Raw genomic sequence first — 16,599 nt, 5'->3', positions numbered from 1 at the left:
GCCAGAGCCGTGCAGTCGGTAGAATAAACTTCTAACTCGGACTCTGATTCCTGTATTATTCTACATTCTGACTCCAATTCCATCTCCAGCATAAGCCTATAGTCACATGAAAGGGAATTTGCATAACTTTTTTTTTAGAACAATATGGGGCACATTTAGTAAGAGTTGCATGTAGTATGTCATTCCTAATAAATGGCTCGACTGGTGCAGGAATGAGATTTATTAAGAGGCTGCGGACTCTGCACAAATCTGTCTGCTATCCCTGTGCCAGGATGGAAATCTACACCAATTGGATTCCCATGGTCCAGAAGTAGAAACAGTCATTCCATAAGACTGTGCCGATGATCATGAACCACATTCACCAAATTGTGGAAAAGGGGTATAATAGGGCAAAATCAATTGATTAGCAACATATAAATTAAATTGTGTGTGATCGATATAATCTATCTTCCAAAGGTATTCAAATTACATGTGGGTAGATTGCATTCTAATCCTTTAGCATCTATAGAGCTTCAGATTGTTAGTTTTCAGACCTATGACAGGCTGTAATTAGAGATGAGCGAGTAGTTAAATACTCGATATTCGATATTCGTTTCCAGTAGCCCCTCAATATTTGACTACTCGAATCGAATATCGAATCCTATTATAGTCTATGGGGGAAAATACTCGTTTCAGGGGTAGGCAACATTCGATCAAATTGAACTTACCAAGTCCACGAGTGAGGGTTGGGCTGGATTCTCCGAGAAGTCTTCTCCGCGTGTCGTCATCCGGCAATTAATTCACTCTACCAGGCATCGGGCCTGGGCAGAGCCGACTGCGCATGCCCGCACTACAAGAAAATGGCTGCTTGCAGTCAAAGCGGCCATTTTCTGGCAGCGTGGGCATGCACAGTCGGCTCTGCTCAAGCCCTATGCCTGGCAGAGTGAATTCAGAGCCGGAAGATGCCGCGGGGACGCTGCATGGACAAGACTTCTAAATGTAGGAGAAGAACCAGCATTGATTGGCCGACTGTATAGCATTCGGCCAATTAACGCTGGTTCTGCATTGAATTTTTACATTCGAATAGCGAGTGGTACTCGATCGAGTATGAGTATTTCAAATACCTACTCGATCGAATACTGTTCGCTCATCTCTAGCTGTAATGTCTCTGCCTGTTTGGGTCTCAGCACCTCCCTATGCTCGCACGTTGCGGCGCAGGAGACATGTTTAGTTTGATTCTTTGCTTAGAGTTTTCTGTTGTCCTGTGTGTACACTGCAGCATTACCTCTGAGGTCACCTGGTTTTGGCAGCCAATGGCTTTTTCCTACTTTTTTTTTTATGCCTCTGTTGTTCCCATCCCATCTCCACAGTTTTTGGTGCAAAAAAAAAAAAAAGGGCCAGGGAAGGTGGGAGAGGATACAAATGTTTACTGCGTTTGCTGCGTCATAGTCGATTCTAATCGAATATATCGAATAGCCTGATATTCAATCGAATACCTATTCGATCAAACGCCGTTTGCTCATCTCTAGCTCACTCATCTAAGTCACAGCGGGATATTACATCTGACAGTAAACACAAACTTGTGTACCGAGCAACCCTCCGCTGTCACTTCCTAGATGAGAGGAAATTTCTTGACAGTTCAATTGGTAGGTGTCACTGGAGATATATCAGCAGCAAAAGTGTCCAACAACCCCTTGGGGAGGTAACGACCAGGAGAACTCGACCAAACAAATGGACACTGCGCTACTCCAGAATGGAAATCAACACGCACTTTATTGAAAATTCTTTACACGACGCAATAAACACAGCGTTTCGGGGATTCCCCCTTTTTCAAGTGTATCAGAATACACACACATATCCAAATGTCATAAAACAAGGGAACAAGGGATAGGATCGTATCAGAAACCATCATACAGTAAAAACCATACATAATGAACAATTACTAAATAAAAGGTGCCAAATACATATAAAAGCAAAAAGTGTATATATACAAATAGGTAAATACCACAAAAGAATGTCAAAAACCATCAATACCGAGGGGTCGAGTGACGCCAAAAATAAAGCAAAGCAAATCAATTGATTTGTGGCCCTTCAATACAATTAAAGCCAATTTGAACCTAATGGCATAGGATCCTCATAATAATAGAATTACCGGGGGCCACACGGTGGCTCAGTGGTTAGCACTGCAGCCTTACAGCGCTGGAGTCCTGGTGTTCAAATCCCACCAAGGGCAAAAAACCATCTGCAAGGAGTTTGTATGTTCTCCCCATGTTTGCATGGATTTCCATCCCATATTCCAAAAAAGACATACTGATAGGGAAAAATGTACATTGTGAGCTCTATGTGGGGCTCACAAACTACATTTAAAAAAAATAAATAAATAAATAACAGAATTACCTCCACAGTCGTTTCCAGTGGTATACAGGGGAAGGAGTCAGAATATATTTATATATATATATATATATATATATATATATATATATATATATATATATTGTTTCTACTAGGTAAGATATTCGCCATTCTACATCCTCCATATTCAGATAGTTAGGGAATTGCAACCAAGGTCTTACCTTCCTGGCTCAAATGGGGGGAAAGAATCTGTGGTGTCCATGATGCGAGAAGCTGTATAATGCCAGTGCTTCCACGTGTCACTTTAAACAGCTCAAAAACCCGCAAAAGGCATGCGTTCCATCGCGCATGCGCATTGAAATTGGCATATTCGGCCTGAATTTTAGATTAATGGGACCTCTATGTTGTTGCACATGGGATACATCGACCCATGTGCCAGTCCAGAACGTGAATTGAAGCCTGGATAATATGCGGGCTAGACCTTTTCCTTTTGTCTGTGTCGGGCGTGCGCGCATGCGCACAAGTCGTTGACCCGCTCTCGGCTAGCTCCGTCAAATTCCGGACGCGCCCGAGCGGCCACACATGCGCTTTAGCCGCGGTATCCCCGGTAACTTTAAATGATATGGCTTTCGGAGACTTTTAGTATCGCTATTCTATATTGTGTACAAGAGCTTGTTCTGGCTTCCTTTCTAGGCAGGTTAGCATATAAACCTGCCTAGAAAGTGTATATATATACACTTTTTGCTTTTATATGTATTTGGCACCTTTTATTTAGTAATTGTTCATTATGTATGGTTTTTACTGTATGATGGTTTCTGATACGATCCTATCCCTTGTTCCCTTGTTTTATGACATTTGGATACGTGTGTGTATTCTGATACACTTGAAAAAGGGGGAATCCCCGAAACGCTGTGTTTATTGAGTCGTGTAAAGAATTTTCAATAAAGTGCGTGTTGATTTCCATTCTGGAGTAGCGCAGTGTCCATTTGTTTGGTCGAGTTCTCCTGATCACATCTGACAGTGACACTGCGACTTTGGATCAGGGTTCAGGGTCTTCCCCATCCTTTTGTCGACAAAACACTTAACTTCCTTAATGACCTTTCTTCCCTGTCAAATCTGTCCACAAACTTACTGCCACAGATCCTTAGTGACTCTAAGGGGAAGTTCACACAAGTGTTCCGGAACAAACCGGCTCCCGGAAAAAGAAGCGAGGTGCTCATACTTCAGGCTGATTCATCTCGCGATTCGGCCTGAAGACACTCCCTCCTCCTGACTAGGCCCATTCATTGGGCCTAATCCGGAGCGGAGCACGCGACCCTGTGCAAACTTACCCTAAGCCTAAGGAACTTATCCCACAGACCGGAAACACAGCGATAAAGCGCTGCGGGAAATACTATGACGTGAACGCATCGGGGTGCTTCCTGCACAGCTTTGAACAGAAAGTTCACAGAGTTTTCCTACACGGACTTTCTGTTAAAATTATATGTGTTTTTGTCATTGCAAGCAAAATAAATGAAGATATTAATACCAAAGAGTTTGGGCTTGTAATCATTTTCTGGAAGAAAAGGAGTATTATCTGACAGATTGCAGGGGGGCCAATACTTTTGGCCAACACTGTATATATACCACCTGTCAAAATCCAGAATAACCCCCTTTGGCAGAGCGGACCGCTGCGAGACGTGCAGGAAGAAAGGGGATGTTGTGATGATGTCACTGGGATGTTGAGCCGTGCCGACTCCAGTGCCGTGGCCAGCTGCGCTAGGTTACGTGGTTGAGCATCCATGGCGCAAACAACCCGATCGAAGTGGTCCCACATATTCACGATTGGGTTCAAGTCCGGGGAATTTGCTGGCCAAGGGAGTACGGTAAACTCATCCTGGTGCTCCTCCAACCACGCACGTACACTGTGAGCTTTATGACACGTCCCATTGTCCTGCTGGTAGATGCCATCATCCTGAGGAAAAACAATTCACATGTAGGGGTGAACATGGTCCGCAAGGATAGATGCATACTGGTGCTGATCCATCATGCCTTCCACAATGATGAGTGCACCCAGATGGCTGATGACACGGGCCTTCTGCCATTGGTTATATAACGTTGACATCAAAAGTAGGAGTCGGTGGTCACATTAATAGGAATGGACTGTGTATCATTCAGCATGGAGGTGATTTCACTAGGTACTCTCCAATGCAGGATTGAGGCAGCAGTAAGTAGCAGGGATGGATAAACTCTGACTTGCAATTAGGAGTCATTCCTGACAGCACTAATTCTGGTTTCTGGGAGTTCAGAAAAAAATTGGATTGATGGAGCCGCCCAATCCTCTCTCTTTGAAGATGACACCGAATGGGGGTTAGAAGGTCTGAGAAGAGGGAATCCTTGTTAAGACCACAACTAGGTCGCAGTATTAAAATGTCTTGGCTGAAATAACTCTATTCCAAAACAACATGGCCCAGAGGACAGACCAGGTACAACACGTGCTCAGATGACGACTACAAAGTGGACGGCTGCAGATTTCAGTTCAAGTTTGAGGAATCATTTCCACAGTTAGAAATTTCCAATGACATGTGATTAACTTAGTGTCAGTGTAAAGTTTATAACATCATGGTTAGTTACATGTTATATATCAGGTTATTGATGAGATAAAGGTGAGTCCGTCTATTAACTTTTGATAAGAAATCCATAGTTTTATTTAAGCTATACAATACAATACAACAACACTTTAGAAGAACCCTTGGCAGACTGTAATGACAACAAAACCACCAAGTGGCCTCACCTAGACACTGATAGCATTTTATGACAGATTGTCATGAAGTTACATGGTTTTGAAAAGCTGGTTATCCCCTTACACTCATGTCCGGCCAAGAGAGGGAAACAGTAAAGAAGGACATATCTGTATCTTTTATTGTCCTCAAAGGGGTTATATGGACCAGCAGTTGTATAAATCCTATCCTTTACCCATAATATGACTGCCGTGTACTGTCCGTATACAACATGGTGTGTTGAGATTTTCCTCCTCCTCCCAATGTACAGCACAGTACTGAGAATATTCTACCAAACCTCTAAACCTATTTGACAATTTGTGGCCATCAGAGTCTAAAACAAGGTAAAACCAAACCTGGGCATATTAGATTTCAACATGACCAGTTCTCCATCCCATTAGAAGTGACTGGCAGAGATATGGTTAGTAGACAATGGTGTCTGGAGAAGAAGGAAGAGCCAGAGTGGTCGTGATTTATGGATGGATGAGTTTGGAACGTCAGAAGGCTCTGAAGTAGACGGGAAGCCTAAAGGAAACAGACGAGAGAAGACTGTAGAGGACCGAGAGGTCTAGTGGAGACAGAGGGGTCAATAAGATAAGATAAGATAATCCTTTAATAGTCCCACCTTGGGGAAATTTCAGCGTGTTACAGCAGCATAGTAATACAGATACAGGATAATACAGAGTAATATGTTACAATAGACTGTGTGTATGGCCTGATGTCCACTGTCATCTACCAGATCCTACATATTAAAGATTCCTGGCAGTTGTTACTTTGTTTGACTTCATTTTCTTGAATTGAAATCTGTTTTATAAAGTTTTATTTTTACTAAAGAAACTTTTTTGATCTCTAAACAACAACTTATCAATAGAAGTTTTCATCCTCGATAAGTAGGAACACACGAGACACCCGATGTCATGTCCTTGCAGAAGTCATAAAAATCTAATGATGAAACATTTTGTGATCTCTTGATAAAAAATAATTATCAAATGTTTGTCTCCCATGGAAGTAAAATCACAGGAGAGACCTGAGGTCATGGCAAGAACATCCGACCGTCTTATTTCCCACCATCCTCTGCCGTCACTGTGTGCTTCTATATATACAGGTAGTAAGAGAAATCCAGAGACATGGACTGGCTGGAGATGGAGAGATCTGATGTAAGTAATGGATTAATAAACAGCTATTCCATATTCTATTGTTATATAGATTTTGTACAATTGCAGCAATTCCACATGTGCACAGCTTGTTTTGTTTTATTGCAAATTAAAAAATATTTCCCTTTTTTTATCAGATTCTCAGAATCCTGTTTTTTTTTTTTGTTTTTTTTTTTAATTCCATCAATTTGATTGTGATATCATTTTTATTGCAGGGCTTTGTTTTACTGTTTTTAGGAGATTTTTTTTTTTTCTGTACATTGTGTTGCTTGTGCAGTATAATTGACAAGTTACTGGGCTTTTTTGTTATAGTCACCTGTTGTTCCTGTCTTGATAGAGCTGCGCGATAACTTTCATTTGTTACTTTTGGGTTTGAGCGTCAGAATAAGCAAAAAAAAAAAAAAAAAAAAAAAAAAAAGCAAGTCTGGCATTTTATTTTATTTTTTCAGTTTCTTAAAGAATTTATATTGGAGGAATAAATAACAGATTAGTTAAATACTACAGCTCATTACTCTTTGCAAATGTGGAAATATAAAACTTGTAGATTTACTTTGTTTTCATTTTTGTCCTTTAATAATTCATTTTTTTCTGAAAGAAAAGTGTTTTTTGTGTTCATTGTCTGGCTCTTAAAAATATTTATATTATTTGTTTTCTCTCTCTTTTGTATCACTTATATACAATAACACTTGTCATTACTTATTTAAGGTTTTGAATTTTTCTCTGAGGCTATCAGGATTAAAATCATGAAAGGAAATCATTAAAAATATTGTAAAATAGGAATATCAGAGAATTGTAGGATTTTACCTTGTCTATCTAGTGTTATACTGACAGGCCGTCGGCCCGCACGTACCTGACATGCCTGTGACATACATGGTAGTATATAAGAAGAGATAATAACTAGAGATGAGCGAACACTAAAATGTCCGAGGTGCGAAATCCGATTCGAACAGCCGCACACTGTTCGACTGTTCGAACGGATTTTGAACCCCATTATAGTCTATGGGGGGAAATGCTCGTTTCAGGGGTGCGCAAGATTTGATAAAAATTATATTTACGAAGTCCACGAGTGATGGTCGGGCTGGATCCTCCGAGACGTCTTCTCCCAGTGCAGGGTTCCTGTGTCCTCTTCCGGCTGGAATTCACTCTGCCTAGGCATCCGGCCCGATGCCTGAGCAGAGCCGACTGCACATGCGCAGTCGGCTCTGCCTAGGCTGGATGCCTAGGCAGAGTGAATTACAGCCGGAAGAGGATGTGGGGAAGACTTCTAAAGGTAAGAGAAGAACCAGCGTTGATTGGCAGAATGTATAGCATTTTGCCAATCAACGCTGGTTCTGCATTGAACCTTAAACTTTGAACAGCTTAAGCTAGTGTTCGATCGAGTATTTCGAATACCGTAGTATTCGATCGAACACCTACTTGATTGAACATTACTCGCTCATCTCTAATAATAACAGTATATACTGTAAGCCGATGGCTGGTCAGGTAATGGAGGGGTGTACATCTCGCCCACACTATTCAGGTGGGTGAGATGAGAAAACTCCAAGAATGTTTGTTCTCTGCAGACAACTTTCATCTGCTGAGCGTTTTGGTAAATGCTCAGTATTGGGCTGGATTTTTAGGAATGGCAGGTAGGTTGGTAGTGGGACCTGTCATTCCACCCCCCTCCAGTCCACACTTTGGGGATGTTCCGGCAGAGACTCAGCTGCAGAGAGTCTCCTCATCAAGGAGGCTTAAGAAGCCGCTCCAGCAGCAACACTTTGGCAGAGCTTGGCTGGAGAGCCAAACAGAGAGGTCATACTTTTGGAGCTGTGTCCTGAATGATTCTACTGGCTTTTGGATTTCTGTTTTTCTAGGTGAGGTCACCTATTCTATGTTTAGTTAGCGCCCGGCCGGGCAGGTATTTATTTTTGTATTGTTTCCTTTTGTTGCTGCACTACCTTTTTGAGTGAAAATAAAAGTCTATCTTTGTTTTTGGACTAAAGAAACTGGACTTTTGTCTCTATGCCACCCCACCTAGTAACCCCACACCCTGACAATATCAATATATAATAAATATTGTGTAATTTTAATTTATAATTCATCTGAATCCAATTATTTGTCTCTGAGATCAAAGGTGCAGCAGCTCTCCTATAATGTATGTCATGTAGCATTTATACTTACTGACGGGTTCTCTTTACATCGTCACAGCGCTATTTATAATGCCATAGTTCGGTTCATTAAAGTTTAATATCTTATTATAAAAAACGCTCCACATTTTGCAGATCCCTATATATGAAAATATTGAAAAAAATTCTGGATGTTGGAATATCAGAATACTCAAAGATTCATTTATTTTTTTCCCCAAAATTTAGAATTTTTTTTAAGGTTTTAAAACTATATAAATTTGGTGTTGCCATAACAGTGCTGGGCCACAGAATACAGATTACATGTCATTTTTGGACACACAGTGAACACTGATTTAAAAAAAATCCATAATAAAAGGGTGCAAACACGTTTTTTTCACCAAATCTATTCTGATTTTTTTCCAGGTTTACAGTACATTGTATGAAATATTAATTGGTCCAATTACAAATGAAGCCCAAATCCCATTCTGTGAAATACAAAAAATAAAAATTAAAATATGGAAGGTAGAGGGTTAAAAAGCAAAAATAGAGAAATAGACAATGGCTGTGGGAGGAAGGGGTTAAGGGGTTGTCCAGGTTTATGGCTTATCCTTAGGATAGATTGTAACAATCTGATGGACGTGAGGACTAACAGAGACCCTAAAGGATAAGCTGTGCTGGGTTGCTTCCAATGCCCGTATTATACAGTGCACAGAGCTGGGAGCAGATACCATTGTATCCTGATATTCACATGTGTATTTATTAATTTTACTTTCAGACCAATCTAACAGTTGTCACAGGATTTTTCCTCTTAGGATTCCAAAGCAGTCGATTGTTTAGAGATCTTCTCTTCCTTCTCTTCCTCATTGTTTACAATGTAACACTATGTGGGAACCTCCTGATAATATTATTGGTGTCCACCAGTAAGATCCTCCACACCCCAATGTACTTCTTCATCTCACAACTCTCCATCAGTGACATCTTGATGACCACAAATATTGTCCCCAACTTGCTCCACGTCCTTCTGAAAAATGGGAAATTTGTTACTTTTTTTGGTTGTTTCACTCAGTTTTACTTTTTTGGTGCATCAGAAATAATTGAATGTCTTCTTCTCACCGTGATGTCCTATGACAGATATGTGGCCATCTGTAACCCCCTCCATTACACTTCTATCATGACAAGTGGAGTTTGTGTTGCATTGACCGCCATGTGCTGGTTGTTGGGCTTTTTCGTTTCATTCATTCTCACCATCACTCCAACAAAGTTATATTTTTGCGGACCCAATATCATTGACCATCTATTCTGTGACATTGTTCCCTTACTCAAAATTGCCTGTTCTGACACCTTTATTGTTCGCTTGCAGATTGAAATTTTGGGTGCTCCAGCTGTAGTAATCACAACCACCATCATTGTAGTGTCCTATACTCATATTGTTCGGGCAGTCTTAAAGATTTCATCCAGTACTGGTAGACAGAAAGTCTTCTCCACCTGTAGCTCCCACCTCATGGTGGTCTCCATATTCTACGGGAGTCTGTTCAGTGTTTATATTCTACCAACAAGAGGACAACCATCGACCATCAATAAGATCCTCTCCCTGCTATATACTGTGTTTACTCCTCTGATCAACCCCATTATATACAGTCTGAGGAATAATGATATTAAGAAAGCCATACACGGAACAATTTACAAGCGCTGATTTAGGTTATTTTCTGAGTAGGTCTTATATATGGCAATTTAGTTATTCTATGGCTTAGAGAATAAATGACTGTCCTGTACTTATATGGTATATTTATGACATGGACATAATAAACATGGAATCAAGCATGACAATAACTGTGTAATATTTAACAGATGTTCTAGGTCATTGATAATATTCTAGAAGATCAGAATGCAACACTGGGGGTGATTGACAACCTTGAGAGGAGCGTGCTGCTTATTGAGCCAGTAGTCAGTTACTTAGATATGGAGGGACATCGAGAAGACCAGATTAGGGGTCTGGAGAATACAGATAGAGAGGATGGAAGGGGATCCAAGAAAAGGAAGGTCTCTCCTGTTTATGTTCAATCAAACAAAACTGCAAAGTTAGGTGATGATGTGAGGATATCTGTGTCATAAATGGCGGCCCTAGTGTAACATCTCTACCTGTTCTGGTCTCTGCGCCGCCCTCTGCTCAGATGCTGCGGTGCAGGAGAGTGTGCAGTTTGATAATTTGCTTAGAGTTTTTGGTTGCATGGTCTGAACACTGTCCTATTCCTTCACCTTGTTAATTGATTTTCCGCCACACCATCTCCTTCACCTTCTTCTCCCTCTGCTCCTCTAAGAGGTAAGTTTTGTTTTGCCCTGTGATTGACAGCCGGCCTTCCTATCAGGTTCTGGGTGGGTTCTTCCTCCCTATTTAGTCTTGGCTCTCATTCACACCAGTGCTTGCTATTGCCTTGTGCATACTTGCTCCTTGCTGTCACTATTTTTGCTTGCATTCTAATCCTTGACTTCTGGCTTTCCCTACTGACTATTTTTTTGGACTTCGATTTGGCACTGCATTGCTGGACTGTTATCTGACCCCTGGCTAGCTGACCTCCTTTTGTTGTTGTCCATCTTGTCTGCGTTTTGTGTCTCACATGTATAGGAAGGGAACGTCTTCGAGTTGTCGCCTATTACGTAGGATAGGGCTGGCTATAGGAAGAGACAGTAGGGGGCTTCAGCTTAGGGCTCAATGTCTATTGTGTCCCACCCCAGAGTTTTCACAGCTACTGGGGAATTGTCATCTAGCTATTCCCTAACACCTTGTGGATACTGCTCTCCCTAAAGAAAGCTAAAGAAACAGTAGCATGCTATTTATTGCTATTTATTACACTGCCTGTTGCAAATTACTGGAAATTTTGAATAGATTAGTTTTATATTGTTGTTCATTTAGATCTGAGGAAGGGGGGCACTGATAGTGGAGCAAATACCCCAAAACACGTTATCTGAAGTCCTTCCAATAAAGCTGTATTTTTGGGGCCACACGGTGGCTCAGTGGTTAGCACTATAGCCTTGCAGCGCTGGAGTCCTGGTGTTCAAATCCTGCCAAGGGCATAAAACCATCTGCAAGGAGTTTGTATGTTCTCCCCGTGTTTGCATGGATTTCCCTCCCATATTCCAAAAAAGACATACTGATAGGGAAAAATGTACATTGTGAGCTCTATGTGGGGCTCACCATCTACATTTAAAAAAAAAATAAAGCTGGATTTTGGAAACACTCTACATGCGGCCCTAATCTTTTGCCAGTAAAGCCGACAGGGTTCAGAAATAAAAGAGCACCAATGTGCGTTTGATGCCTAATTTGTACATTTAGGTGGTATTCACATGAAGTAAAGTGGCGCTGATTCTGTAACAATAACTCGCGGCAGAATCAGCGCTGATAAAAAGACTCCCATTGATTTCAATATGTTCCTCGCATTAAAGGGAACCCATTGAAGTCAATAAGAGTCTTATTATCAGCGCTGATTCTGCCGCGAGTTATTGTGGCAGAATCAGCACCACGTTACTCCGTGTGAATACCACTTATACTGTATTATGGGCATTTGCAGAGGTTCTGAAATACAATAAATAATTCACTCCCAAAATACACAGTCCAGTTACATTAATGTGAGCACATATCAAAACCCAGAATAAGCCCCTTTGGCAGAGCGGACCGCTTTGAGACGTGCAGGAAGAGAGCGGATGTTGTGATGATGTCACTGGGATGTTGAGCCCTGCCAACTCCAGTGCCGTGGCCAGCTGCACTAGGTTATGTGGTTGAGCATCCATGGCATGAACAACCCGACTGAGGTGGTCCCACAGAGTCTCGATTGGGTTCAAGTCCGGGAAATTTGCTGGCCAAGGGAGTACGGTAAACTCATCCTGCTGCTCCTCCAACCACACACGTACACTGCGAGCTTTATGACATGTTGCATTGTGTTGCTGGTAGATGCCATCATCCTGAGGGAAAACAATTCACATGTAGGGGTGAACATGGTCCGCAAGGATAGATGCATACTTGTGTAGATCCATCGTGCCTTCCACAATGATGAGTGCGCCCTGATGGCTGATGACACGTGCCTACTGTGATTAGTTATTTAATGTTGACATCAAAAGTAGGCGGCGGTCACATTAATAGCATTGGATTGTGTATGACCCCATTTTAGAAACAAGGGGTTTCTCAATGCGTATTATCATCATCCTGAGCCCAAAAATACTTCCCAAAAATGAAGGTTCAAAGTAAAAATTTAAATTTTGAAACATCCCTCTGGAATCCATCTGACACTGTCCTTTTACGTACGTGAGAAAGGGTTACGTATCCTGAAACACGTTGTGCGTTTAACCAATTAAAAAAGTCCAATCTAATATAACTGTGAAGCTGCCTATTGAAGTGCGCCTTCTATCTCATCTGATTCTATCTAATCATACCACTATGCAGTGACTATATAGATACGATAAGAGTTCTACAAAGGCAGTCTTCAGGGTATGATAATGTTTCAGACCAAGATAAGATAAGATAATCCTTTAATAGTCCCACCATCAGGAAATTCAGTGTGTTACAGCAGCATGGATAATACAGTAATATGTTACAAGACAGAACACATACAAGCTCATAGCAGATAGAAAAGATACTAGGAGTCATAGCAACTAAGAAGAAAAAGAAAGACGTCAGGATCATTTAGTTCTCTGTGCGAGTGATCTTTGCTTGGCCTGATGTTGATTATGTAGCCTGACTGTTGTTGGGAGGAAGGATCTCCGACAGCTCCTACCCACACTTGGGGTTGGTTACTGACAGTATTGCCCAGTGCTGGGTCATACAAGGGATAGGAGTTATTCTCCAGCATGGATCTCACCACATACAGTGTCCTTCTGTCACCCACCACCTGTACTGGGTCCAGGGGGCTCTGAAGGACAGAGCCGGCCCTTCTAACCAGCCTGTCAAGTCTATTTAATTCCCTGGCTGGTATGCTACTTCCACAGTAGGTCACTGTGAAGAATATGGCTGAAGCAATCACAGAGATGAAAATGACTCTAAGAAGTGTCCTCTGGACTCCAAAGGCCCTCAGCCTCCTGAGCAGGTAGAGCCTGCTATGACTCTTTCTGTGCAGTGCACCCAGGTGATCAGCCCAGTCCAGCTTATTATTGAGGAGCACACCCAGATACTTATTGGTCTTGACTATCTCATTGCCTGTCCCCTGGATGTCCACCGGATTAGCAATACTCCTCTGCTTACTAAAGTCCACCACCATCTCCTTGGTCTTCCCAGCATTAATCCTGAGCTGGTTCCGTTGGCACCATTCTACACAATTCCGTATACAGTACTGATGAGATTACACTGTATAGCAGTCGGTCAATCAATGCTGGCTCTGAATCCAATATTTACTGCGAATAGCTAATAGTACTTGATCGAGATTCGTAGATTCGATCATCTCTAAAAGTCACTAAGAGTAACCAAGAAGATGTCGGTGGATAGGAATCGGAGAAGATGAGGAGAGAAGTAGTCTATGAAGATGGTAGTTGGGCTTGTTTTTGTTATAAAATTGTTGGTTGATAGATTACATATGGACACATCGAACCATAAAGGATTGGAGACAGAGTGAGAAGATACAGTATAAGGGATTGTAGCGAAGGAAGACGGATCAGACAGGAGAAAGTCAACACTTCTAGTTGTTAGACCATATAGACTTGAACAACAAATTAGAAATATTTTTGGATAGTTTCCTGTACGACTTTCTTAATATCTTTGTTTCTAAAACTGTATATAATGGGGTTGACCAGTGGGGTAAACACAGTATATAGCAGGGATGTGATCTTATTAACATTCAATGTTTGGCCACCCGTTGGAAGAATGTAAACGCTGAATATAGTCCCGTAGAATATGGAGACCACAGTGAGGTGGGAGCTACAGGTGGAGAAGGCTTTCTGTCTACTGATATTAGATGAGATCCGTAAAATTGACCGCACGATGTTCACGTAAGAAAGAACAATTATTAAACTGGGAATGATCAGTAATGGGAAACTTAGTAAACTTATTTGTACCTTCATAGGGAATGGATCGGAACAGGACATTTCCTGCAAAGGAACCAGATCACAGAACAAATGGTCAATGATATTCGACCCACAGAACTTTAGACTAGAAAGTGTGAAAATGTCAATAGATGCAGTGAAAAAACTAAGAAACCAGAACAAGATGACCAACTTCACACAAAATGTACTTGTCATGATGGAGACATAATGAAGGGGGTCACAGATGGCCACGTATCGGTCATAGGACATCACTGTGAGGAGGAAACACTCAAATGTTTCTGCAGCTCCGAAGAAAAAAAACTGTGTCATACAGCCAATAAAAGTAATGGCCGCCCCGTTATTAAGTAGAATATGAAGTGTCATCGGGGCAATGTCTGAGGTCAACAAGATGTCACTGATGGAGAGTTGTGAGATGAAGAAGTACATTGGGGTGTGGAGGATCTTACTGGTGGACACCAAGGTCATGATCAGAAGATTCCCACATATTGTCCCCCAGTAGACCACAAAGAGCAAAGAGAACAGAAAAATTCTCAAATTCTTGCTGACTTGAAATCCTAAGAGAAAAAAGTCACTGACTACAGTTACATTGTTTTCCTGCAAAAACAAAAACAAAAACAAAAAAAAATAGAAAATAAAATAAAATAAAATGTAACCTCAAATTTGGTTAAATTGTGACTTATATTTACCAGGTTATTGTATAAGGTGGAATTACAAATAATCTAAAATAAGATCCGAATAAGCTCAAGTTATTGGATAAGTGATTAGTTCTGTCATTCAGAGCACATTTTAGTGATTCGCAAACGGAACAAGAATTACCTGCTGGACGTCCCGGAATCAGGAATTGTCAGCAATTATTATAAGGTTATTATTTATTTATCTGTCGTCCAACCTGCTCTTTGACAGACTTCAGTCAGGCTTCAGGCCCCATCACTCCACTGAAACTGCCCTAATAAAAGTCACCAATGACCTGCTAACCGCCAAAGCCAAGCACCATTACTCTGTTCTCCTCCTCCTCGACCTCTCCTCTGCCTCTGACACAGTTGACCAATCTCTCCTGTTAGTAATTCTCTCATCCCTTGGTATCTAAGACCTGGCCCATTCCTGGATCTCCTCATACCTCACTGACCGCACATTCAGCGTCTCCCACTCGCACACCACCTCCTCACCTCACCCTCTCTCTGTAGGTGTCCCCCAAGGCTCTGTCCTAGGACCCCTCCTGTTCTCCATCTACACCCTCGGCCTGGGCCAACTCATAGAATCTCATGGTTTCCAGTACCACTGCTATGCCAATGACACCCAAATCTACATCTCTGGACCAGACATTACCTCCCTGCTGGCCAGAATTCCAGATTGTTTAGCGGCCGTAGCCTCCTTCCTCTCCTCCCGCTTTCTCAAACTCAACACGGAATTCATCATCTTCGCCCAACCTTGTACAGCCCCTCTACCTGACCCATCTATCAGAGTTAATGGAACCCCACTTACCCCTGTCCCATGGACCCGATGCCTTGGGGTAACCCTGGACTCCGACCTATCCTTCAAATCGCACGTTCAAACCCTCAACACTTCCTGCCGCCTTCAACTCAAGAACATCCATCGAATCCGCTCCTTCCTCACCCCTGAAACCACTAAGATGCTCATCCATGCCCTCATAATCTCCTGCCTAGACTACTGCAACACCCTTCTCCATGGACTCCCAGCAAACACCCTCACCCCCCTCCAGTCCACCTTAAACTGCGCTGCTCACCTAATTCACCTCAATTATTATTATTATTATTATTATTATTATTATTATTATTATTATTATTATTTCTATTCCTTACTTTGCAGCATTTCCTTCACCTTCCTAAACCCATTTGCACAGCATCAGATTAGACTACATTTCTTGGACATATAGAATGTCTTGGTGAGCACTTAGAAATCTCTTTTACAGCAGAACATTCTAAAATGTGAATTTTTTGTTCTCTGAGCATCGATCCTAACATTCCCCAAATAGTTACTGTTTCTGTATCTCCTGTCTCCATACTTACAAGAGATATGTTCATGTTCCTGGATTATATTTTCTAAATCTTTATTTTCAACCCAGTTACCAGAAATATTCCATACGGTAGATGCGGAGTCACTATTATACCCAAACATGACGTGTAGCATGGAGAGGTACAGTCATTATACACCTACAATGTATATGGCTCATGTATATATACTCACACTGGAGCCGAGATTCGCTGT

At 41.6% G+C, this 16,599-nt stretch overlaps 2 protein-coding genes across 2 annotated transcripts; one reads left to right on the top strand and one right to left on the bottom strand.

The window, feature by feature from the left end:
- The first annotated feature begins 9,289 nt into the window (after positions 1-9,289).
- On the top strand, positions 9,290-10,042 carry LOC142204305 (olfactory receptor 5G9-like). The gene has a single exon (XM_075275616.1). The coding sequence runs from the start codon at positions 9,290-9,292 to the stop codon at positions 10,040-10,042; it is 753 nt and encodes a 250-aa protein (XP_075131717.1).
- Positions 10,043-14,043: 4,001 nt separating this feature from the next.
- On the bottom strand, positions 14,044-16,394 carry LOC142204304 (olfactory receptor 5G9-like). Its single transcript, XM_075275615.1, has 2 exons — positions 16,302-16,394; positions 14,044-14,967 (listed from the first exon to the last, which is right to left on the bottom strand). The coding sequence occupies exons 1-2, from the start codon at positions 16,392-16,394 to the stop codon at positions 14,044-14,046; spliced, it is 1,017 nt and encodes a 338-aa protein (XP_075131716.1).
- Between the last annotated feature and the right edge of the window lie 205 nt (positions 16,395-16,599).

This window comes from Leptodactylus fuscus, chromosome 5 (assembly GCF_031893055.1).
Source record: "Leptodactylus fuscus isolate aLepFus1 chromosome 5, aLepFus1.hap2, whole genome shotgun sequence".
In the NCBI taxonomy this organism is placed as follows: domain Eukaryota; kingdom Metazoa; phylum Chordata; class Amphibia; order Anura; family Leptodactylidae; genus Leptodactylus; species Leptodactylus fuscus.
This window is presented reverse-complemented; position numbering and strand designations above follow the sequence as displayed.